The 21,994-nt window shown below is 51.5% G+C and overlaps 2 protein-coding genes and 1 long non-coding RNA gene across 12 annotated transcripts in view; 2 read left to right on the forward strand and 1 right to left on the reverse strand.

Annotated features, from left to right (window-relative positions):
* The window catches only part of HOXB3 (homeobox B3), a 54,197-nt gene extending 45,656 nt beyond the window's left edge, over positions 1-8,541 (forward strand). For 7 of the 8 annotated variants that reach the window (XM_037033117.1, XM_037033120.1, XM_037033118.1 and 4 more), the window contains 3 exons: positions 2,936-3,023; positions 5,948-6,546; positions 7,388-8,541. In XM_037033117.1, coding sequence (XP_036889012.1) covers positions 6,099-6,546; positions 7,388-8,214 — 1,275 coding nt within the window. In that variant the 5' untranslated portion in view covers positions 2,936-3,023; positions 5,948-6,098 and the 3' untranslated portion in view covers positions 8,215-8,541. Of the gene's footprint in view, positions 1-2,245; positions 2,844-2,935; positions 3,024-5,947; positions 6,547-7,387 lie in introns of those variants that run through there. The other variant, XM_037033124.1, reaches the window with a different exon arrangement.
* On the reverse strand, positions 7,324-13,086 carry LOC118977978 (uncharacterized). 2 transcript variants are annotated; one of them, XR_005064643.1, is made up of 4 exons: positions 11,774-13,086; positions 8,588-8,648; positions 8,158-8,208; positions 7,324-7,524 (listed from the first exon to the last, which is right to left on the reverse strand). It is a non-coding gene; the product is annotated as an uncharacterized LOC118977978 (long non-coding RNA). The 2 variants fall into 2 exon arrangements; XR_005064642.1 differs by having other exon boundaries at positions 8,146-8,208.
* A 266-nt stretch (positions 13,087-13,352) lies between these two features.
* HOXB2 (homeobox B2) lies at positions 13,353-15,761 on the forward strand. Of its 2 annotated transcripts, none has more exons than XM_037033125.1 (2): positions 13,353-13,942; positions 14,688-15,761. In XM_037033125.1, exons 1-2 carry the CDS (start codon positions 13,558-13,560, stop codon positions 15,353-15,355), a joined length of 1,053 nt encoding a protein of 350 aa, XP_036889020.1. In that variant the 5' UTR covers positions 13,353-13,557; the 3' UTR covers positions 15,356-15,761. The 2 variants fall into 2 exon arrangements, with proteins under 2 accessions (XP_036889020.1, XP_036889021.1); XM_037033126.1 differs by having other exon boundaries at positions 14,691-15,761.
* Positions 15,762-21,994: the final 6,233 nt, after the last annotated feature.

The raw sequence follows: 21,994 nt of genomic DNA on the forward strand, positions 1-21,994 counted from the left end.
CTGGGCAGCCAGAAATCTCTGAGAAGGAAAGAAAAAAAGACAAGAAATAAACCAAAACGGGTTCTAATCACCTCCCAAACATTTCAAATGGGCTCTGCGCTCCGGAATTGATTAAGAAGTCCCACTCCATCTCCTACCGCATTTGGGGGTGCTTATCCTCTGAAATGTTTCTCCAGGTCAGTTTCCTTGCTCCCCATTTCTTCTTTTTGCTTCCACCCCACTGTGCCCCACTTCCTCCTCCAGCTAGAAGGGACCACAGTGAGTTGAGGACACTCCAAGAGGGGAGGGGCCCACTGCTGTCCCAGGAAAGCCCCTCCACTCTCAGCTCCGCTCCAGGCCAGGTCCGCCCACAGCCCAGGCTTGCAGGCCTGCAGCTGGCTGTGCGCCCTCCGGGCCGTCTTTTTATTCCTTGATGCAACCTGGTTCTTCTCTTCGGTCAGTTTCCTGATGACCTTCTCTAGCAGCAGCGAGGAGAGCTGGAGGGTCTGAGGTACATGCTTGGCTTTTTAAGTTTGGAAAGTGAGAGAAAAGACCCAAAGATACTGGTTCCCTTAAGCCTCTGGAAGCACCCCCCCCTGGAGCCAGTCCGCAACCCACCAACCGCAAAGCTACATAGAGCGCAACTCTGTCGGTCTCTCACCAGGGACTAGAGGTCCCAGGACGGACTCCTTGTAGCCACATACTCAGACAGCCCTAATCACTCTCTTTGAGGGTCCTGGCTTGAGCTCCAACACTGGGCCTGATTTGGGTTTTTCTTTTCTCTTTTCTTAATACTACTAATAAACACAGAAAAAAATGGCTCACACCCTCCATTTGCAGATACTCCCGCCCAATTCTCTAAGCCCCCAACTCTCTAGGCAGGCAGCAGGATCCTTGGGGACATCACAGTGGGAAGCTCTCCTTGTGGTTCCTATTGCTGGAGGGTGTGGAGAATCACGGGTACCCTGTCCCCTAATTCAGCAGGACCCTAGGAAGCCTGACTTTGGGGCCCTAGAAGAAGTGGGAGCCAGAGGAGTCCAGGGACCACTTCCTATGAGAATAGAACCTTTTCTCAGCCCAAGGCAGAGCCTGTGAGTGAGGGACGTAGGGCATAAGGGAAGCTTTGCCAGACACAACCACCCTCTCCTGGAAGGGAGACAATAGCTGGGAACCATCTCTCACCTTTGTTCACCCAGTCCAATCTCTCCGGGTGCATCCAGATGGGAGAAGGCAAAAGCCAAACATTCTAACCAGGAGGGCACAGAGTAGTGGCTGGTTCTATCTACAAAAAGTTAAGAGAACAAGTTTTCCAAGCTGGCTTTGTAGGAAAGAGAGAGAGAGAAACTGTTTGCTTTGTATTGTGTCTCCTAAACCCCGAGTCAGCAGTTAGGCAGAGTTCAAACACCCCTGCTTTGGGGAATGCCCTGGTGCTCTTCTTGTCTTTCTCTTCCGCCCCCAGACCCAAATCTGCAGACACCTACATTCTTGGCTCCTGCCCTCCTCCCACAGGCCTCCTCCACTTTTCCTGCCCTTCTCAAACACACCCTAAGAAAAGTTTGGCTTCTGTAGTCCTCCACACTTCTGCCAAGAGTCATAATCTCGTGGAGCCAAGAAAACAACCAGGTTTGTTCCGAGTAATAATGATGACGACCATCGCGACAGCAAAACGTATCCCCCCGCCCCAGTCTCTTCTGCCAGTGCGTTTAAAATTAAGCCATTTTGCTGGTTCTTCTCATCTTCTTAGAAGTACAAATAGCCTTATCACCTCTTGGCCCCTTCTGCCCCTCCAGAGGTGAGAATTGTAACAGAAACTTCTCGGGGAAGTTGTTACACACTATTGCTAGCGGGGCTTGAGCTCGAGCTGAACGCAGGGTCCTCCTTTTGTCGTCCTCTCCCCAACCCTCCTCCCCCTGCAAGACAGTCTGGATTTTTAAAATCATCACTCACCGCTTGTTGTCTGTTCTCAAAAAGGAGGGGCTGTTTTAGAAAAGAAAAAACCTGGCCTCCTCCCCCCCCCCCACCAGTTGGAAACTGGTCCTGGAAATTTGTGGGGAGAGGGGGGAGAATCGGGTGGGTGTTGGGGGGGAGAAGAAACAGATTGGGAGACTCGGATGGAGGGCGTCAGGATGAGAGGACAGGAGACCCAGCCACTAGTCCCCGGAGGAGTGAAACTACTTAAAAAAAAAAGTCCTAGTGTTCCACTGCATATGAATGCACAGGGGCACCCAGCACCCCCACCCCGGGAAGACGGCGCCTTTGACTAGGCCTTCCAACAGCTACTTCTCAATTAGCATAATGGTTTACTGCTGGGGCGGGGGGAGCTGTGCTTCCAACTGGCTTGCCTTGCCTTTGCTCCCCCTGCCTCTCCTGCTAAAATCTCCATTTAAAATTTTACCTGTTCTAAAACAAAACAAAACAAAACAAAACAAAACACCAACCCAAACCTCTCAACCTTCTTTCCTTACACACTCTTTTTTGGGGAGGGGTGTGCGTCCCCCCTCCCCCAATACCACGATCACCTTCCCTCCTTATCAAGCATCTAAGCTTGGTAAAGGGGGAGAGGTGGGGGTGTGTGTGAGCTTGTGTGTGTGTGAGTGTGTGTGTCTGTGTGGTTTTTTTTTTTTTTTTCCCTGTGCAAAAGCAGAGGCCATTGTTACGGAGAGTAGGGCGTACCAGTCTTATAGGGCAACCACACTGTGGCGACTTGGCCGTGGCGGAGCCCGGAGCTGGATTCTCGGCGAGCCCAGCAGCCCGAGCACCTTTCGGTCTTCTGTTTTTCCCCCGCTCCCCACCCCCTCCCTCCTGCGCACCCCCGCTCCTAAGCCGAGTGAATTGAAGCGGACGCCGCGCGGCACCTCCGGCCGGTCTGCCCCTCGGGCTCCCCAGCCGGGGTGGCTATTGGGGAGGGGGGGCGACGCAGCTTTAAACAGTGGTCTTTTTTTCCTTTGCCTTCAAGGAGGGGAGATTTCTCGCCTGCCGCTCGCGCTGGGGCTCGATGTGAATATATATTATGTCTGCCTGTTCTCCCCTCGTCGGTGGCTAAGGTAAGCCGGACTAAAATAGGCTATCAGTTTGTGAATGGCGGAGAGTATGTCTCAATGATTTATGGCCCATATGACTCCAATCTCGGTTCAAGAAGAGTTCACAAGCTTTAAGCTTCCTTCCACGCAGCGACTGACTCTCTCTCTCTCCCTCCCCTCCCTCCCTCTCTCTCTCTCTCTCCCTCTCTCCCTCCCTCTCTCTTCCTGCCTCTCTCCTTTTCTCCTCTTTTCTTTCAGCAGCCAGATGCAGGGCTGAATTTTTCTCCGGCTGCTAAGAAGAGCCTAACCTTTCTCTTCCTTTCTTGTTTTATTTTTCTTCTTTCCATTAATTTTTTTTTTTAAGTCCTGGAAGGTGGCCTGTCCCCTCTCCCGGGGCTTCCTTGGCTCTTCCGAGAGTATGCCTGGCGAGGTGGGGTTCTTGGGGTGGCTCACTCCAGCGAGACCCTGGGGGGAGCCAGGAGGCACCGTCTAGCTCCGGAGAAGCCATATGGAGCCTGGATTTTTCCAACATGGAGGCAAGGGAAATAGTCATGTTTGGCTTGGTAGAGCCGCTCCCCACCCCCACTTCTCCTGGATCCCAAGATACCGGATCCCCTCGGGCACCTTTCGCTCTTCTCACTGTCCCATCAGACCGGCCTCGGCGCCCTCCAGCTCAGCCTGGCAAAGTCCCGGAGCGGAGTTGCTAAAGCGCCTTTTAATTCGGTTACCTCCAGCGCCCAAACTTGCTGCCGCCCGGAGGGCTGGGCCCTCAACCCGGTGCGCTTGGAACCTGCCATCGCTAACCGTTTCGGCCTCCTGAACGCTTTCTCTTCGCCACCTTGGGGCAGCATAGCTGGTCGCCAGCTACCGCGCCCGCAGCGGCTGAGACAGCCCGGCGGCAGCAGTGGGCGGCAGCAGCCAGGGGCTAAGCGAGTCCGCAAACCTTCCGGGCCCTTTCTCCCCGGCGGCGACTGAGTCTCCATTCTTTCCTATCTCGCCTCTAGCTCCTTCGCTTCCCACACTCTCCTGGCCTTGGTCCTGCGTTGGTTTGCGGGTTTATTGCAGGGGGAGCGCCAGAAATTTCGGCCTCGGGCATCTATTCAAATTATTATTTTACCATCCTCATCATCCTCATCACTATCACTGCTGTATCAATCATTTAGACTGAATAAAGCCAGGGCCCAGCCAGCCAACCCCCACCAACGTTTTTATTTCATTCTTCTATCTATTAATAACAGACTCAACTGATGCCTATTAATTAATCCCCCTTTCAGCCAGGCTGCTCCGAAGCTAATTTTGGTTAAGTCATCAGAGGCTAATGGTAATGATAATAATAAAGGGATTGGGTCAGCCTGGTCAACTGATCTCCAGTTCTCCCAGAAAGGACCTGCTGCTTTGAAGACCCGTGTGTATTTTTCCAGAAACAAATTCTTCCCGGAAACCAATCGGAATTGAGGGCCACCTTAGCTTTCTTTTAAGTATAAATCTGTGCCATTAAGAAGGGGATTTATGTGTGGGAGGGATTTCCTTCACCTCCACCCCTTTTATTTTCCTATTTTTAGTTGTTTTTTTTTTTTTGGAGTTTGCCAGCTGGGCTGCATGAGATTTAAATATTCCAAACTCACGTGTCAGAAGAGAGGGTCAGTCTGGAGGTTTTACGAAAAAGTGATGGTGAGACATTGGTGAAGACAGAGCGGGGAGAGGTAAATGAAATCAGAAGTTTCAGAAGAAATAGACAAACTCCTATGACAGCTTCAGCCTTTATTCCTGCCCCCAACACCCCGCACACTTTGAAAAAGCTACACAAAAAGAATGATTGTATTTATTTCTTTCTTTGCCTTTGAGAACTTCAGTAAACAGAAGGACCCTGTTTCCAATCCCCAAAATAATATTGTTCAAATAATATTGTTCAGATTGCTTTGTTGACATTCTTTTTTCCTAGGGAGTTCCCCACCCCCTTTCAGAAAGCCTTTTCCCATCTTTTGGTAGAAAAGTCCAACAGTTATCTAGTTTCTTTCTTCTTCTTTTGAAGAAATCAAAGGAAACACACTGTCAAGAAAAGGGTGGGAAAAAAATGGAGGAGGGGGGAGGTCTGGGCCAAATGGTCACAGCACCAGTGAGCCCAGTCAGGGAAATGGAAACAATCCTGCTCCATTTGGGGGCTCCAGGGGGGCTCCAGGGGGGCCGCCGGCTGCCTGGTCCCAGACTTGGCCAGGCAAAGACTCAGACTGGACTGGTGGTACCAGGGGACTCGGCAAAGGCTCAGTTCCTCTGGCTCTGAGGAGGCTGAAAGTCCTCAGGAAGTTTCTAGGTCAGGCCGACTAGGTCTTCGGCCTTCGCGAGGTGGGAGGGGAAGGGGAAGGAGACGATCCCCTATACAAGTAGGTTCTCTGCTCAACTTGCGCTTTGTTCTGTCTCTTTCGGGGATTTGTTTTTTTCCTTCAGGCAAGACTCTGCTCCGATGAGAGAGACCCAGAGGGACATGGAGGGGGACAGGGGCAGGAGGCCTCTCAGCTCAGGGAAGGGACGGAGAAGAGTGTTGATGCTTTTATTGGTCTCCCAGTTTCCCCCCTCTTGGGCCACCCTATCTCAAGAGTTGGGGTAGGGGAGCTAGGGAGAGGGAGGAGGTCAGGGGCTAGTGTGCAGGCAGGGGAGAAAGCACTAAGACTCTCCCAGTAAGAAGTCATACCTAGCCAGTCCCCAAAGGAGTACAAGTCCTTATTTTTTTTAAGTGGAAATGGAAGCTGGTGGGTTTTTACTTTAAAATTAAAGCACTGGAATAAGAAAAATCCATTTCAGGTCAGGAAGTGGCCTCAGCATCTGCTGTGAAGATGTTGGGGTGGGGGAGACGAAAAATCCCTATTGATGTCAGTTCCCTTTTCAGTTCTTAAGATGGATTCGAGCCCCAGTCCTCTTCTCCCCCTTCTGTCTCTTCTCTCGCCCCGCAGGTCAGCGGCTCGGAACAGACCCCGGGAGGAGGGGGGCAGAAAGGGTAGGGGGGGTCCGGCGCCTCACGTGACCCCCGGGGGTGCCAATGTCTGGTCCTGAGGGTATCAGGCCCTTGCAAGTTGCCACCCACTGCCCGGGTTTCGCCCAGCGATGCAGAAAGCCACCTACTACGACAACACCGCGGCTGCACTCTTCGGAGGCTACTCCTCATACCCTGGCAGTAATGGCTTCGGCTACGACGGTGCCCCCCAACCCCCCTTCCAAGCCGCCACGCACCTGGAGGGCGACTACCAGCGCTCAGCATGCTCGCTGCAGTCCCTGGGCAACGCCGCCCCGCATGCTAAGGGCAAGGAGCTCAACGGCAGCTGCATGAGGCCTGGCCTGGCCCCTGAGCCTCTGTCCGCCCCGCCCGGCTCACCCCCGCCCAGCGCTGCACCTACCAGTACCACTAGCAACAGCAGCAATGGGGGCGGGTCCGGCAAAAGCGGCCCCCCCAAATGTGGTCCTGGCTCCAACTCCACCCTCACCAAACAGATATTCCCCTGGATGAAAGAGTCGAGGCAGACGTCCAAGCTGAAAAACAGCTCCCCCGGCACAGGTACCGGCTTTCTGCCCTCCTCACCGTCCGCTTTTGTTCGGGCGAGGAATGTCACTGTTATTGTAGCACCCAGCTCCTAGGCGCCCAGGCGGCGGCCTGGGAACAATATCAGGTGCCGGTCGGCAGCGGCACAGTTCCCTTACCTCCCAGCACCTGATGACCCCTGACCCCGCCAACACCCTCTCCCTCCAGCCACCTTCCACTGGACCTCCTGAGAGCTCCCGGAGGCCAGGCGCTGGGCCTCAGGTCTTCCAAGGCAGCAGCCGCTGCGGGTAGACGCAGAGTCGCCAACAATTGATTATTATTAAGTATGATTACTGTGGGTATTAATCACAGTCGCTCGGGCTGCCCGGGGTCCCGGCCTCCAGGCACGGCAGCCTCTTCCCGCCATACTCCTGTGTCCTGCCCACGGATGTCCAGATTCCCGCACGGGTCTTCTTTGACCACCCACCGTGGTCCACAGGTCGGGGCAGCAAGTGAGGAAATGTCTTCCCAGACCTGGACTTGGGGATGGGGAGAAAAAGTGCTCGGAAACATCCAGCCCTAAATAAATGGCCATGTGGCTCTGTCTGCGTGACATGATCAAATTTTCATAAGCTGGGGCAGCAAGAGGAGAACAGGTCTCTTAATAAATGCCACTATTATAGAGTGTCCGCTAATGCGACGGGTGTGTGTGTGGGGGGTGGTTAGCTAGGAGGAGGCGGGGATGGGAAGGGGAGGCGGAGGGGGCTCTGAGTCCAGGCCTGGATTTATTAAGAAACGATGCATTCAATTTCGGCGTGTTCAGTAATTATCTTTTATTTCATTTTCTCCTCTTCCCACCCCTCCCCCTCGGATCCAGCGGAGGGCTGCGGTGGCGGCGGCGGAGGAGGCAGTGGTGGCGGGGGCGGTAGCAGCGGGGGAGGGGACAAGAGCCCCCCGGGGTCTGCGGCGTCCAAGCGGGCGCGGACGGCATACACGAGCGCGCAGCTGGTGGAGCTGGAAAAGGAGTTTCACTTCAACCGCTACCTGTGCCGGCCGCGCCGCGTGGAGATGGCCAACCTGCTGAACCTCAGCGAGCGGCAGATCAAGATATGGTTCCAGAACCGGCGCATGAAGTACAAGAAAGACCAGAAAGCCAAGGGCCTGGCCTCGTCGTCGGGGGGCCCCTCCCCCGCCGGCAGCCCGCCGCAGCCCATGCAGTCCACAGCCGGCTTCATGAACGCCTTACACTCCATGACCCCGAGCTATGAGAGCCCGTCCCCTCCCACCTTCGGCAAAGCCCACCAGAATGCCTACGCGTTGTCCTCCAACTACCAGCCCCCTCTCAAAGGCTGCGGCGCCCCACAGAAGTACCCCCAGACTCCGGCGCCTGATTATGAGCCCCATGTCCTCCAAGCCAACGGGGGCGCCTACGGGACGCCCACTATGCAGGGCAGCCCGGTGTATGTGGGTGGGGGCGGATACGCGGATCCGCTGCCGCCCCCTGCCGGGCCCTCCCTCTATGGCCTCAACCATCTTTCCCACCACCCCTCGGGGAACCTGGACTACAACGGGGCGCCCCCTATGGCCCCCAGCCAGCACCATGGACCCTGTGACCCCCACCCCACCTACACAGACCTCTCCTCTCACCATGCGCCTCCTCCTCAGGGTAGAATCCAAGAAGCGCCCAAGTTAACACACCTGTAATGGGAGAGGGAGGGCAGAGGGGTGAGGTCAAGGGGACAGCCTGGTGGGACAGCCTGGAGGTCTGAAGGAGGAGGCAGGGGAGTGGTAGCCAGGCTTCCTGGGAAGAACAGGCCTGGAGCTCCTTCCCCTCCTGGCCTGAAAGGTTGCTTTTCAAAATCCTCCAGCTCTTGTTCCATTTGCCTGCCAACCCACTGGAAAGGAGTCCACAGCAGACTGGAGATGACCCCATCAACCTTAGGCCTCCAGCAATACCCAGTTGGAATGCCACGCTCGGGAGTGGGGCAGAGAAAGGGATAGATAGCAAAGCAAGGCAGAGAAGCACATTTTTAAAAACAGACAAGATGGCTCGGCCATCACCAACCAACCAACTTACCTTCGGTCTCTGTGGGTAATTCCCCCAAATCTCGTTTGCTTGTTTTTTCCTTGCAATTCTCCTTTAAAAAGAATTAGGCAACATTTCAAAACCAGGGGCACTAAGCACGCTCCCCTCCCACTTCCCTGAAGCCTCAAATTTCCTCCCATCTATTTGAGATTAATTGGGCACTCCTTTCTAGCCCCCTATTTTTCTGCTCTAGGACATTAATATCTGTACCCCGCCCCCAACAATGACAGTTTTCAGAGGGCTCAGGGATGGTGAGAGATCTTGAAAGTCAGAGCTGTCTATATTATAAATATATATATATATTTTCTTTTATGGAAAAGCTGGGAGGCGAGGGCAGGCAAATTGTCAGGACTGAAGGTTTGCCCATTCTGCTGCTTCCCACTCAGCTCCAGGTCCATCCCGCTCTTTCCACAGAAAGCAATCGGAGACACGAGGTTCTTCTACACTTTTCTTTTCTTCTGTTGCTCTCTTGACTTAACGTGAAAACAGGGTATATTTTAACAAACTGTCTGTCCCAGGCAGGGGCTGCAGCTGGGCCTGTAGGCCTTGCTCAGCCCTCTGACAGGACACTTTTGTTGCACTTAAGAGTTTACATTTTAATGGATATAAAAACAACTGTGAGAGATGCCTGGGCCTGCAGGAGTCCGGCGTCGCTCAAAAAGTGTGTGTTCTAGTGAACATTTTCATATATATTTATTGGTCATAGCCTGTTAAAATATTTTCTTTTTTTGGTATTATTTATCCCCTTACATTATGTATTTATATGAGGGAAAAAAGGAAAAAAAACCTGTACTTTTTTTAGTATTTACTTGTTATCAAGGACGTGTTTCCTGTCATGTAAAACCAGCTATTTTAGTTATTATTGTACTCTAGAAAAGAGCTGTAGATTTATGTTACACTCGTACTTAGGAGCAATTGTAATTAGTTCTAAAAGGCATGAGCTCAGCTCCTAATTGTCACTGTGTAGTCCTGAATTTGTAGAATTAGAGTTAATTCCCTCTCAGAACTTTCTTTGTTCTTCCGTAGTTACTTTTTTCCTTACTTAAAAGGGTTGTCTGTCAAACAATTCTTGAATAAACTTTCTGTTATCAATTTTATCTTGTCCTGGTGGTCCAATTTAGATAGCAGAGGGGGGCTGCTGGCTGCCAAATTTCCCCCAAGGGGACAAGGACCCCGAGGACCCTGTCCTGGCCTTTTTGTCCAGGGCTCGGGCGCCTACCTCCTCTTGCCGCGTCTCCTGTTCACATAGGTTTTCTCACAGGGACCTGGAACACGCTGCCAAGTTCTCTAGCTAAAATTTAAGAAGTTGTGGGGAAGGAGGACTCTTGGGTGTTCTCTCTGGACTTTGTTTGGCTTCTTTGACTCTCTGTTTTTCTCATTCATTGACCTTTTGTCTTCTCGCTCCTTTGGCCACAAATTCCTGCCCCCCCCGCCCCCCTCCCGCTCCAAGCAGCAGCAACAAAACAACATCCACCACCAAAAATGGGCCCGATTACTGCTCCTGCAGGCAACCTAAACTTCACCGTTCTCTTCCGGAGCTACAAAACAGCGGTCACGTGACCTGAAACCCAACCACCATTGGGTCTAAAATGAAAACAAAGAAAAATGATTAATCTAAGAAAAAAAATTCTTAGGCCTAGCCTTCTCAGGTCAAACCTTAAAACCAAAGTGAAATTAAATCACTAAATAAAACTGGGGGTGGAGGCGCTTTTGATTCCCCTGCCAGGGAAAGGGGGAGGAGAGGAGGAGGGGGGAGGGAAGCTGTTGGATCCAAGCGTCAATAAAATGGTCCCCAGGCTAATGTGTGGCTCTGTTTCCACGATCCTTGGGAAAACTTCATTTCTTAGTCGTGGTTCTATGAAAGTTTTATCACATTGGAGCGAGGCTAGAGAGGGTCTGTCAGAGATGAAATGTCACCGCTGCGTCGCTGGAGTCGATAAGAGCGAGGAGACAGGGCGGCTGAAATATGGAGCTAATTCGTTGAAAGGAAAGCGATGACTGCCCGCGGAAGAGTTGCATAATTCTAATTGTAAGCGGTGCGCCCGCATTGCTTAATTAGGAGCATATATTTGGTGGAAGTGATGGGGGGGGTGTCGTGGAGCATTGTTGCAGGCCCTCAGCCTTAAAGCGAGGGTTGATTTTCATTTTTATGTTGCATCCTAGCAGTCCAAGGTTAGTAATTACAGTCTTTATGCAACAATAAATAACAATAAAAAAGCAACCCGAGTTCTACACCCCACCCTATAGGATTTTAACTGGACTCGGTTCATCCAAGCAGCAAGCAATTTAGCATTGGGTCAGGCTATAATTTAAAGGCATAAGAGCGTGCAAAGTTTGATTGGGATCAAATAACGCTCAAGGGTTTTTTCCCCCCTCTCTCTCTCTTCCTCTTCCCTGAATAACGTTTTCTGAATGGTGTGACTGGATGAAGCGCCATGTTTGGTTCTGGGGGTGCAGTGGATTATTTAGCAGGAGAGAGGTAGGCCAAGAGAGAGAATTCAGCTCGAGTTTGAAAAACAGAGCTTTGGCTTAAAGCTGGGACGGCAAACAAGAAAAATAAGGGCCGACTTGGCTGGGTGTCCCCCACCCTTTTTTTCTGTGGGATTCCAGCGCCCGCTCAGCAGCCAAAGTCCTGGGGAAAATCTGCGCTGTAAGATTCACAGCACAACAGGGGGGCGGGGAAGCGGTGTCTCTGGGAAGGAGGATCTGTTGGCCCCTTTTAACACCCAAGTTTTCCGCTGTTCTCTAATCTGGCAGTAAAATCTGTCAGCAGGGTTAGGGAGAGCCGTATTTCCTGTGGGGACAGCTTTAGCCGGCTGTTGCGGAGAGAAGCTCTGGACCCTGCAGCCAGCTCGGGAGAGCTCGGGACAAAACTTCCAAGGCTTCTCAACTGGGTGGCCGAGGAAGAACACGCTCTCAGGCCTCACTGAACAACTTCCAGAAAAGCACTACTCGGATTCTCCTGCCCCGCCCCCACCCACACCTGCAAATGGTAAAATTTGATTTCTCTGGAGCTGAGTTGGACAGAACCGGGCCTGGCCACTCTGCTCAGTTCATAGCAGTTCTTTCTGAGCCCTCCGGAGTCTGCCGCCGCCCTGTCCCTACAGCCCTCGCCCTTCCATTCAGACATCTGTCCTTTTTCAATACTCACCACCACCCACGCGGATGAATACTCACCACCACCCACGCGGCTGTTACATTGACAGAAAGTTTCTAGTTCCAGCTCCCGGCTGAGTTGCCATTTCTCTGCTAACCAGCCTTCTTCTTTCTGGGCAGCTGAGAGCCCGAGGGGGAGGGGAGGCCAGAGCCGTGGGAGTTCTGCAGACAAACTTTCCACCCAACTCAGCGCCCTTCCCTCTGTCCCCATTTCCCATCTGTTTCCCCGATCTCCCAGAATCACCTTTCTCTTGTGCTAACACCCCCCACCCCCAGGCTTTTTAAAGGGATGTGGAATTTCGGCTGTTCCTCCTGCTTTCCCAAAGAGCCAAATTCTTTGATGCCATCGGAGGGAGCTGTCAGGGGGCTAAGATTGATCGCCTCATCTCTTCTCCGTCCCTCTGACCCACTTATTTAAAAATCTTCCCCCAGATCGACTTTTCATTTTCTGCATTGAGACCCGGTTTCCCACCAATTGCTTGGGGCTCTAAGTCTTGTGCCCCCTCCCCCCAGTAAATTACAGCACTCCCTAAAGTTCACACTACTTCAATTCTTAAAAAAAAAAAAAAATTCCTCGAGGGCCAGAAAAGGCATATCATCTCAACAGTGATTATTTCCACCCCTCCATGTTCAGGGAAATCTTTCGCGAGAGGGATTTTTTTTTTTTACTAGCACAATGATAAAAATGGGAGGGGGCATCTCCTTGTCCTAGGGGAGGACTCCACCCGCCACATATGGACCTGAGCTTTGAGAGTGCACCAAGTTAAACAAATCGTTGGCTACCTTGGCTCTCGTTGCGTTCCTGGATTATAGACGCAGATACAAGCTTGAGGCTTGCGGGAGCGCAATGCATTTGAGACCCTAACTGTTGGAGGGTGGGTGTCATAGCGGAATGCAGATGCGGTCAGGTGAGGAGGGCAGGTGGACACAGGGGCACACACAGTGCTGCAAACCGCGGGCAGAGAAGGGAACTGAGACCACACAGCTATGGAGGCCAGAGGCCCAAAAGGGCTCCTCACCGTCACCATCGATCGATCTCACTCCTCTGTGTCAGCCTGGGAGTGTCTGACAAGATTTTCCAAGATTTATCTGTTGCTTTCGGAGGGTGGGATGGGGATCGTGGTGCTGATGACTGTAAATCTCTTCTCTTCCTTATTGCACCTTAACGCTGACTTTTCCAAAAGCGAGGGAAGCCTCTTTCTACTACCTTTTCCTGCCTCATTAAGAACCTTCTTTTTATTGGGGGGGGGGAGGGGGGAGATGCTGCTTGACATGTACGTGAAGCAATCATTTACTCTATTAAAATATTTAGAAAAGAGGAAAACCTCTCCCTATACTGTTTTCCAGGCTCCCAGAACCTCTCATCCTCTGAAGGATATGAGGGAAAGTTTCTCTAGTTTTTGGGGGGACAAAGGGAGGTATTGGGGAGAGGGAGTGAAGGACTGGGGGTCTCCTGGTATCCAGGTTGGGGTCCTCTAGAGTTTTTGAATCAATTAAAGCAAATAATGCTCTCTGTTTTCCACCAGGCCCAGAGAAGCGATTGGCCAAGGCCGGTCGCGTGACCACGAATTCCCTGCAATTTCGCCGGAGTCCTGGGTTTAATAGAGAGAGTCCCCATACGCTTGTATTTATCAGCAATATACAATTATAAAGGCCCAAAATTAAAAAAAGAGATAGAAAGCGAAATCTCCCCCTCCCAAAATCGCTCCATCACATAAACCTGGGGGGGGCAGGAGGGGGGGTCCCTTCCGATCCTCCCTCCTGACGCCCCCCCCAGCAGGCCCCCTCCCCCACCATTGAAAGCCATGAATTTTGAATTTGAGAGGGAGATTGGGTTTATAAACAGCCAGCCATCGCTCGCCGAGTGTCTGACTTCCTTCCCCGCTGTCTTGGAGACATTTCAAACTTCATCAATCAAGGAGTCGACATTAATTCCTCCTCCTCCTCCTTTCCAGCAAACCTTCCCCAGCCTCCAGCCCGGCGCCTCCACCCTTCAGAGACCCGGGAGCCAAAGGCGAGCCGAAGATGGCCCCGCTCTGCCGCCGCTGCCTCCGCCGCTCCCCGCCGCCCCCCTGGCCCCCGAGTTTCCCTGGATGAAAGAGAAGAAATCCGCTAAGAAACCCAGCCAATCCGCCACATCTCCTCCGGCCGCCTCCTCCATCCCGGCCTCCGGGGTCAGCTCGCCCACAGGTCGGTAAACGGGTTAGGGGGTGGGTGGGTGAGGGGCACCTAGAAGAGAGGGGGAGAAAGAGCGGCGGGGGAGGAAGGAAAGGTGGCGAGCTTATTGGGGTTCCTTGCCCCGTTGATTCCAGGGACGAGGAAGCAGAATAGATCGCTGGGGTGCAGGCCTTGGCGCTGCCAGATTTTTCTTTTTAATCCTACAGCAGGTTTTCTAAGCTTGTCGGGAAAGAGCTTTTTCTCGGCTAGGAGAAAAGAATTCGGTTGACCTTTATCTGTGTGGAGGAATGAATGTGTGTTGTTAGGGTTGAATCCGGGCGCAGAAAAAGATTTGGTCCCATTTCCCCCAGCTCTTACATGAGTGGGGGGAATCTGAGAGCTAGGGAGGTAAGGAGGTGAGGAACAATCTTTCTTTATACACCTTCTTCCCGGGTGGAGTCCGAATTAAGGGGCCCACTCGGAAGACCTGTGCGGAGGGGGGGGGGACTTTGAGGTTCTGGGAGCAAAGGGGAGCCGCTTCCTAACCCCTGCGTTGCCCGTGGGCGGCTCTCTGAATGCTTTGCCCTGACCTGGCCGGCTGTGAGAGGGAGAGGGACGGGGAGAAAAGGGAAAAGCAGTGAGAGAGGGCCGATTAGGTGGGCGGAAAGGAAGGGGTGCTGCTGATACTGTTTTTGGCAGATGGAGCAGTCTTTATTTTAGCCGAACTGAGGTTGGAAGGAGAGGGTGGCCCACTCTGACGCCCAGTCTGCTTTTCTAGCAGATGGCCAGGGGCTGGCGGAGGCGGCCGGCGGCGGGGCGCGCAGACTGCGCACCGCTTACACCAACACGCAGCTGCTGGAGCTGGAGAAGGAATTCCACTTTAACAAGTACCTGTGCCGGCCGCGGCGCGTCGAGATCGCGGCCTTGCTAGACCTCACCGAGAGACAGGTCAAAGTCTGGTTCCAGAACCGGCGCATGAAGCACAAGCGGCAGACGCAGCATCGAGAACCGCCTGATGGGGAGCCAGCCTGCCCGAGTGCCCTAGAGGACACCGGCGAGACTGCCCCGGAACCTGAGGCCAGTCCCTCCGCCTTGAGGGCAGCGCCGGGAGCCTGCTCTCACCCGCCCGAGGTCGTGCCATGCCCCCAGGGTGCCCCGGCTTTGGCCTCTCGCGGGGAGGGTGCAGGAGCGCCGAGCCCCAACTGCGCTCTGCGCAGGGCCGGCGGGCTGGAGCCAGAGCAGTCGCCTGAAGACGCCTTCCCAGAGCGACAAGATTCGCCTTTTCTACCCGACCTCAACTTCTTCGCGGCCGACTCCTGCCTCCAGCTGTCTGGAGGCTTCTCCCCCAGCCTGCAGGGCTCGCTCGACAGCCCTCTTCCCTTTTCCGAGGCAGAGCTGGACTTGTTCACCAGCACCCTCTGTGCCATCGACCTGCAGTTTCCCTAACCGTCCCCTCCTCCGGCCTTCCTGTCCCCCGGAACCCTCCCCCAGGGGCCCCTCACCCCCACCAGTGGTTTAGAGTTCTTTATGTGTTTTGCTAAAATTCAGGTGTTATTGAATTAGCGTTTAATCCATTTCCTCTCTTCTCTCTCTAAAATTTTGGGCACTCGTGCGTCTTTTTGAAATCATACAGAAAAATTCCGTTTGGCAGACTCCTTCCAACGAAATCTCAGGAATAATTAAACTCTAGGAGGGCTTTCTTTAAAAAGAACTAGAGGAACCTATTTTCCTCTTTTTTTTTAAGTTTTAGACCGTAGATTATTTATTAAAACTCTTTAATAATAGGAAAAGGGGAGAGTATTTATTGTACATTATTTTCATAGATTAAATAAATGTCTTTATCATACTAATACGACTGTTTGTGTTGGGACGCAGCCCCTTTCCCCGACGACCCTAGGCCGGCCTGACTCCCTCTCTTCCCGCCCAGGGTTTTTCTGGCCCTGGGCCGGGTAAGTCCGGGTGGTACAAAAATGGCCCCACTTGGTCGCTGCTTCTCTCCCTGCAGCTCCGAAAGACTGGAGGTTTGCTGGAAGCTGGGTCACCTCGCCACCGACTGAAAGATGGCCTTCGGCTCTCCCTGCGTGGGTGTTCCCGGGCCTCTGCTGAGAGCCCGTGCAGGGGGAGTGTGTGCTGTCTGCAGAACGGGGTGCAAGGAGAGGCGGCCTGGGCCGCAGGCTGCGGAGTCCTGGCGAGGCTGGCGGCACAGAGGTCCGGCCGACTTGGGAGGGGTCCTGGGGTTTCCCCGGCTCCCTGCTCCAGTGTCCCAAAAGGGGTTGGAGGGACTTTTGCCGGAGCGCAGGAAGCCTGAGGACTGGAGGCCGGGAGGCACGGCCTGGCGAAGCAGGGGCGCGGGGTCGGGACTGCTCTCGGCCCGGTGCCCCAGGGGGCGGGGGGCGGCAACGGAGGCCGGTGGGAGACGCGCGTCCCCGAGGTCAGTCCGGGGTCTCTGGGGTCGGGAGCGTGTCCGAGGAGCGGCAGGTCGGCCTGCCCAGGGAGCCCGGGCAGCACCGGCAGGCGTCTGGCTCGCAGCGGGGAAGGAAGAGTGAGGCGTGCGGGAGGGAGACGGGGAAGCAGGAAGGATGCTCAAAATGGCGCTGGGCCGGGCGGCGGGGAGGGCGCGGGGAGCGCTGGCGGCCGCCATGACAGCCGCTTCGGGGCGCGCGGGGGGCCGTGCCTGCACCCTCTTTCTCCTTTCTGGATCATCCAGACGACAGCGAAGGGAGGGAATCAGAGAACCTCTGTTTACTTTTTGTTTTATTTTAAACAATGAGCCCAACGGATGCAGAGGGCGCGTGATGGACGGAGAGTCCGCGAGAGAGTGCGGAGGGGAGGGGACGCGGCGGCTCTGCGGGCCCCGGCCCGCCTTGGGGGCTCGGACTTTTGATCCTTCGCTTCTGGGATTTGAAGCCTGGCCAGAGCTTTCTCCAAATGCATATCTACCTGCCTTTGCCAACAACTTCATTTGCCATCTCAACACCATCTATCTCCTATCCCCCACCGCACCGGCCGGCGACTTGCAAACCCTGTAAGCGGGAAGCAAAATCGATCTTCCCCATCTGCCTTCTGGCTTCTTCCGGGGGACGTGGAGATTTAAAGGGCCCTGGAAAGCAATCCATCCTCCTTAGGTTTATTTAATATTTCTCGGCCTCAGAAATAGACACCGCAGGGCTACCTCCCTAGCAGATGCTGCCGGTCTCTGAAATCGGTTTATTTCCTGGGCCTCCCAGGCTTTCCCCTGGACCAGCAGGACCGAGACTTGGAGTACCAGGTACCGACCGGCAACAATTGAAAGGAAAAGCCAGGAGCCAACATAGGTCGTGACAGATAGGACTAGACAGGCCCTCGCATATTATTTTTTTAAACCGGTCCCTCAGTGTAGGAAGTACACACATCTTATTCAGCTGAAAGTTAATCCCTTAAACTGTCTTAATATAAAATTCATCTCCTGCATTAAGTAATCTTATGTCATGTTAAATTGTACTTATTTCTTTTAGAAATAAATTAATATAGAACAATTAGGTGTGTTATTATAATATCGTGTATCTTATTAGTTTATTTTTCCTCAGAAAATATATAGGTATGAAATAAATTCAATATATTAGAGTAATAATACACAGCTTATTGGCTTGTGCATTTATTTTCCTCATAAATAAGTGAATATACAATATATTAAAACCACACTATACATATCTTTGGGCTGTGTGTTTATTTCTCCATAAAATAGGCCCATGGGCAGTGTTCAACATTTTAAAAGTCACAGCACATAGCCATTTCCACACTAACCAAATGAAACAGACATTTCAGCTGGGGCTTTGAGTTCTATGAACAGCCAAACTGGATAATTTGGTCTAATTAAAAATGCTTTTCCAGCTATAACAGGTTGTTACAAAGATCAAGAATACCAGAAGGATCTTGCTAATTGCCCACTTTCCAGCTTTCTTTGGTCAAAGGGAGAGCACCCTTCATCAATGCCAACAGTGCAGGATCTGCTCTGCTGGAGAGAATTCACATCCTGGGATCGCAGCTTGGTCTGCAATATTCAGGGGCCTCTGAGGCTCTGGTTCCTTTAAGAGCCTTACTGCTCTATGGCCCAGCGGTATCAGCACTACCTGTGGGCTGGTTAGGAATGCAGCATCTCAGGCCCTACTCCAGACGGAATCAAAATCTCAGTTTAGCAGATCCCCAAGTCATTTCTTTGCACATTGAAGTTTGAGAAGTACTGCTAGATCAGAGTGCCACCTTGCTCCCTGCCTTCCTCCTGTGCTAAAGAATATTTGACCCACTTTACCCGTCTGTTGCCTTCCAAGCCTCCCCAACCCAAGTCAGTGGCCCAAAGGGCAGGGAGTCTCAGCTGCCATCTGAGGCAGCATCAGTCCTGATTCCTACCTCCCAGAGTAAATGGGGAGCCAGGAGGGTCCAGCCAAATGCTCCATCTACCTGTCTAGTTGTAGGTACTCTGTGAATCCTGGGGGTGAGAAACAACCAATCCAAGGGAATCGGAAGTGTCAGCATTTCCCTGGGTCAGTTACTAGAGAGGATCTGGGACACTTTTTTACAGGCAACACGCAAGCCTTTCTCTCTCTCACCTTTCTTATACTCACAAAACTCACTGTTTCTGATGCCACCACAGTGGAACAAAGAGGCAACGCACTTTCCAGAAGGAAATGACTCCAGCTTTCAATCTTCCCACCCAATTTCAAATTCAAAGGAATCCATTATGAATTTGGGATTCACAAAGGATAGGGATTCAGGAGGCCTGTGTCCCCAGTTAGCTCTTTTTCTTACTCATCTCTGGGGTCAGCCTCTTTAGCCTGAGTTTTTCTGGCTGGTTTTGGAGATGGAAGGGGAAGAGGAGGGGTCCCCGGATAGTACAGCAGACCCGGCAGTGATGGCAGGTTAGAGGGCAGTGCCAAGTGGCCGTACTAACTTATCCTGATTAGGTCAGGACCAACTGTGAGTGGTCTGTTGCACAGACTGGGTATAAATCGACTGTGGTTGGCGTGGGAAGGGTTCAGTGCCATCCCGAAAGCTGCTGGTCAGTCCGCCCTGCTTTCGGTGAGTCACTCGTTTAAAAAGGATGGCTCATTAATATTATAGTGTAAGCGAAGGACCATTAGACTGAGGAATTATTTGCAATCACGGTAACCCTGAGTCATTCACATAATGCAACTTATGCCTGGGCAAGTCCCTTTCCCTTTTCAGACCTCAGTTTCTCCTTCTGTAAAACAAATGGAGGAACTAAATGCCTCTAATGTCCTGCACATCGATATGGGCCAACAGTATATTCATTAGTCTTCACAATGTATTAAATATTCATTGTGGCCGGGGCTGTGTGCTTTCAAATGGAGGACAATTGCCTACCTCCCAAGTATCTCGTAGAGCCATTTTAACATATGATCATTTGTATCTTTACACCAAAAGTGTGCCCATAGTCGCTATTTAAGTGAGAAGGGAGAGAGATCTTTTCAACAAGCATGTAATCGGATGCACTACTGGATGCCGGATGCCAGGTGTTCAGTAAGTATGAATATTAAGAAATGTCCGAGCCATGCTTTCCTCTCGCTTTCACCCTCTGCCAACTTCCCAAACATTTGGTTATGTTTACCTTTGTTTGGAAAGGAGTTGGATGTATACAAAAAGAGGCAGGCAACCAAGCTTCTTCTTTGACCTGTTGTATGAGACGTTAAAAAGTCCCTTTTAGTCAGGTTTTATCTGGTTGCTGGACATCAGAGCAAATTCTGGGTCTCCCTAAATAGCCCTGCTGAATCGTCCTGCCTACTTTTTCCCCAAGCCTCTAATAAGCACTCAATGCCCCCAGAGTACATCTCCCTGAAATGTGCTCTAGTCAAATACACATTCTTGGTTTGCAGACAGTGGGGCCCCACGTCTTCCCCTTTACCTGCTGTGGTTGGTATGACCCCCATCTTCCACTGACCTCTCTAGCCCAGCCCTGCTCTTTGAACCAGTCTCGAGGGGGCCCACCCACCCCCATGCCATGGGCTCTCCACACTCAATGGTGAGACAGATACTTAGTGCCCAAAGGGCATCTCACAAACGGCCTCCTCTTCTAAAGAGAGAATCCACAGTGAAAGAGCCTGAAACCTTCTCTAACCACCGCAGAAAAATCACAGCCTGGACAGTCATTTGAATACAAATTTAGCTTGATCGGCACTTGATAAGGGTTTCAAAGTGGGTATTTCGGCCACCACTATCACACTTGGATAAACCCAATTCAGTAGGAAATTATTCCAATTCTTCATGTCACTCTAATCTTTCCTTTTAGAAAGATCCCAGGTCTCTGACTTGTTCTTTTCTCTTTGGATGGAAGGTTGCATCCGGCTGGTCTAGATTATAGAAGTGAGGTGCCACCCCCAGGAAAGAGTTTCTCAGCTAAATGCCTCCAGGGAGGAGAGACGATGTCCTTCCTAGAAAACTTTTCCCAAATATTTGGACAATCAGGAAGTTCTTGCTAATATCCCACCTCCAGCCTGGCTGCAATTTCAATCATTTGGATTCTTTACAGATTAGGTTTGTTTTCAAAAAACTCTTCAGCTCAGAAGAAAATCAGAGCCATCCTTCTCAATTCTCAGTGAGATTTGCATGTGACAAAGTACATATTGGATAAAATATGATGATATGTTACATGAAAATATAGCATATATGCCATTTTCCTATCACATGTTTCCATATTTTAATATGTTAGTTATATTAAAAACAGAAGACTGACTCATACTGTTTCAGAATATGCACATAATGTTGATATCATAGTTTTACAGAGTTCTCTGTGGTTTATATTTTCTTGTTTACTTTAATCTTACTAGCAATACAGTGAAAAAAGGAGAATTAAATCCATTCCTCTTCTCTGCGGCTAAGACTCAGAAGCCAGGAAACTTGTCCAGGGTCATAATGCGAAGAACTGGTCAAGTAAGGGTTTGAACCCAAGTATTCTGGCTTCCAAACTAATAGTATTCTCATTACAGTATGCACCACCCACAGTCTGTAGTTCTCAACCGGATTTGTGACAATGTAATTAGCTTGCATTAAGAGAAACACCACTGAATTCAAATTCCATCCTGTCCACAAACAGCAACAAGAAACCATCCCTTATAGAGAAAAGTTATAACCCTGAATGTCCTTTTAATTCTTAAGTTCCAACTTTTGATTTGGGGCTTGGCCTCCAAGCCCTGGGCTGGGGACAGCAGGCAGAGAGACCCTTAAAGACCTAGGCAGAGAACTGTTCGGATTACTTCTGCCATCCCCCAGCTAGAGCAGATTCCCCCAGCTAGAACAGAAAAGGCCGGAATCAGGCGTAAATGTCTAACACATCTCATTCTGAGTAGAATGGGTCCCTTGTCTGCATTCTCCATGTGATAAGGACTAGCACCTCTCAAACATATTTTCTGTTCTAAACATTCTCATGTTCTCCTTGTTCTTCTATATGTTATGTCTAAGTGGATTACATAAATGAGGACATCAACTTCGTTTCACTTTGGTGTTGGGACCATCCAGTCCTTCTCTGGTGAAGTTCATTTGGTCAACCAGAAAATCCTATAGCCCATAGGGGACTCCAGACGCGGATCACTCATCTTTGTTTGTTTTGTTTTGCTTTCAGGGGTGGGCTTAGCAAGGTGTCCAGGCTCCATAGACTCTCTCTTCAGGCCAGGGGCTGCCGGAGTAGAGCCTTAGGAACCTAGGGAGTCAAGTTGCTTTCCCCCACATGCCCAGTCCTTTCTGCAGGAGCTGGGAAAGGCAACAGGAATTTTGGGAAAAGTTTGAATCTTGCCACTACACCAGGGAGGGAAGCAAGACTCAGGAATGAACAGGAGATTATAGTGACTTGGGGAAGCTGAGGCTAAAACAATCACTGACTGGATGACTCGAGGCACTTTGCCCCGCCCCCTTTATTCTTGTCATTAATAATGGACTACCAGTGACTTCCACTGTTACTCAGGAGACTGCATCTCCCTAACTCCCATACGGATTTCTGCTGTTTTATTAAACTGATTTGGAATTTACTTCTTCCTTGAGACCTCAAATTGTTCCCATAATTAAGAGGGCAAGGAGTAAGGTGAGTATGTTCTCTCT

The sequence above is a fragment of the Sturnira hondurensis genome, unplaced genomic scaffold (assembly GCF_014824575.4).
Source record: "Sturnira hondurensis isolate 20B ecotype Veracruz unplaced genomic scaffold, ASM1482457v3 Scaffold0021632, whole genome shotgun sequence".
NCBI classification, from domain to species: Eukaryota; Metazoa; Chordata; class Mammalia; order Chiroptera; family Phyllostomidae; genus Sturnira; species Sturnira hondurensis.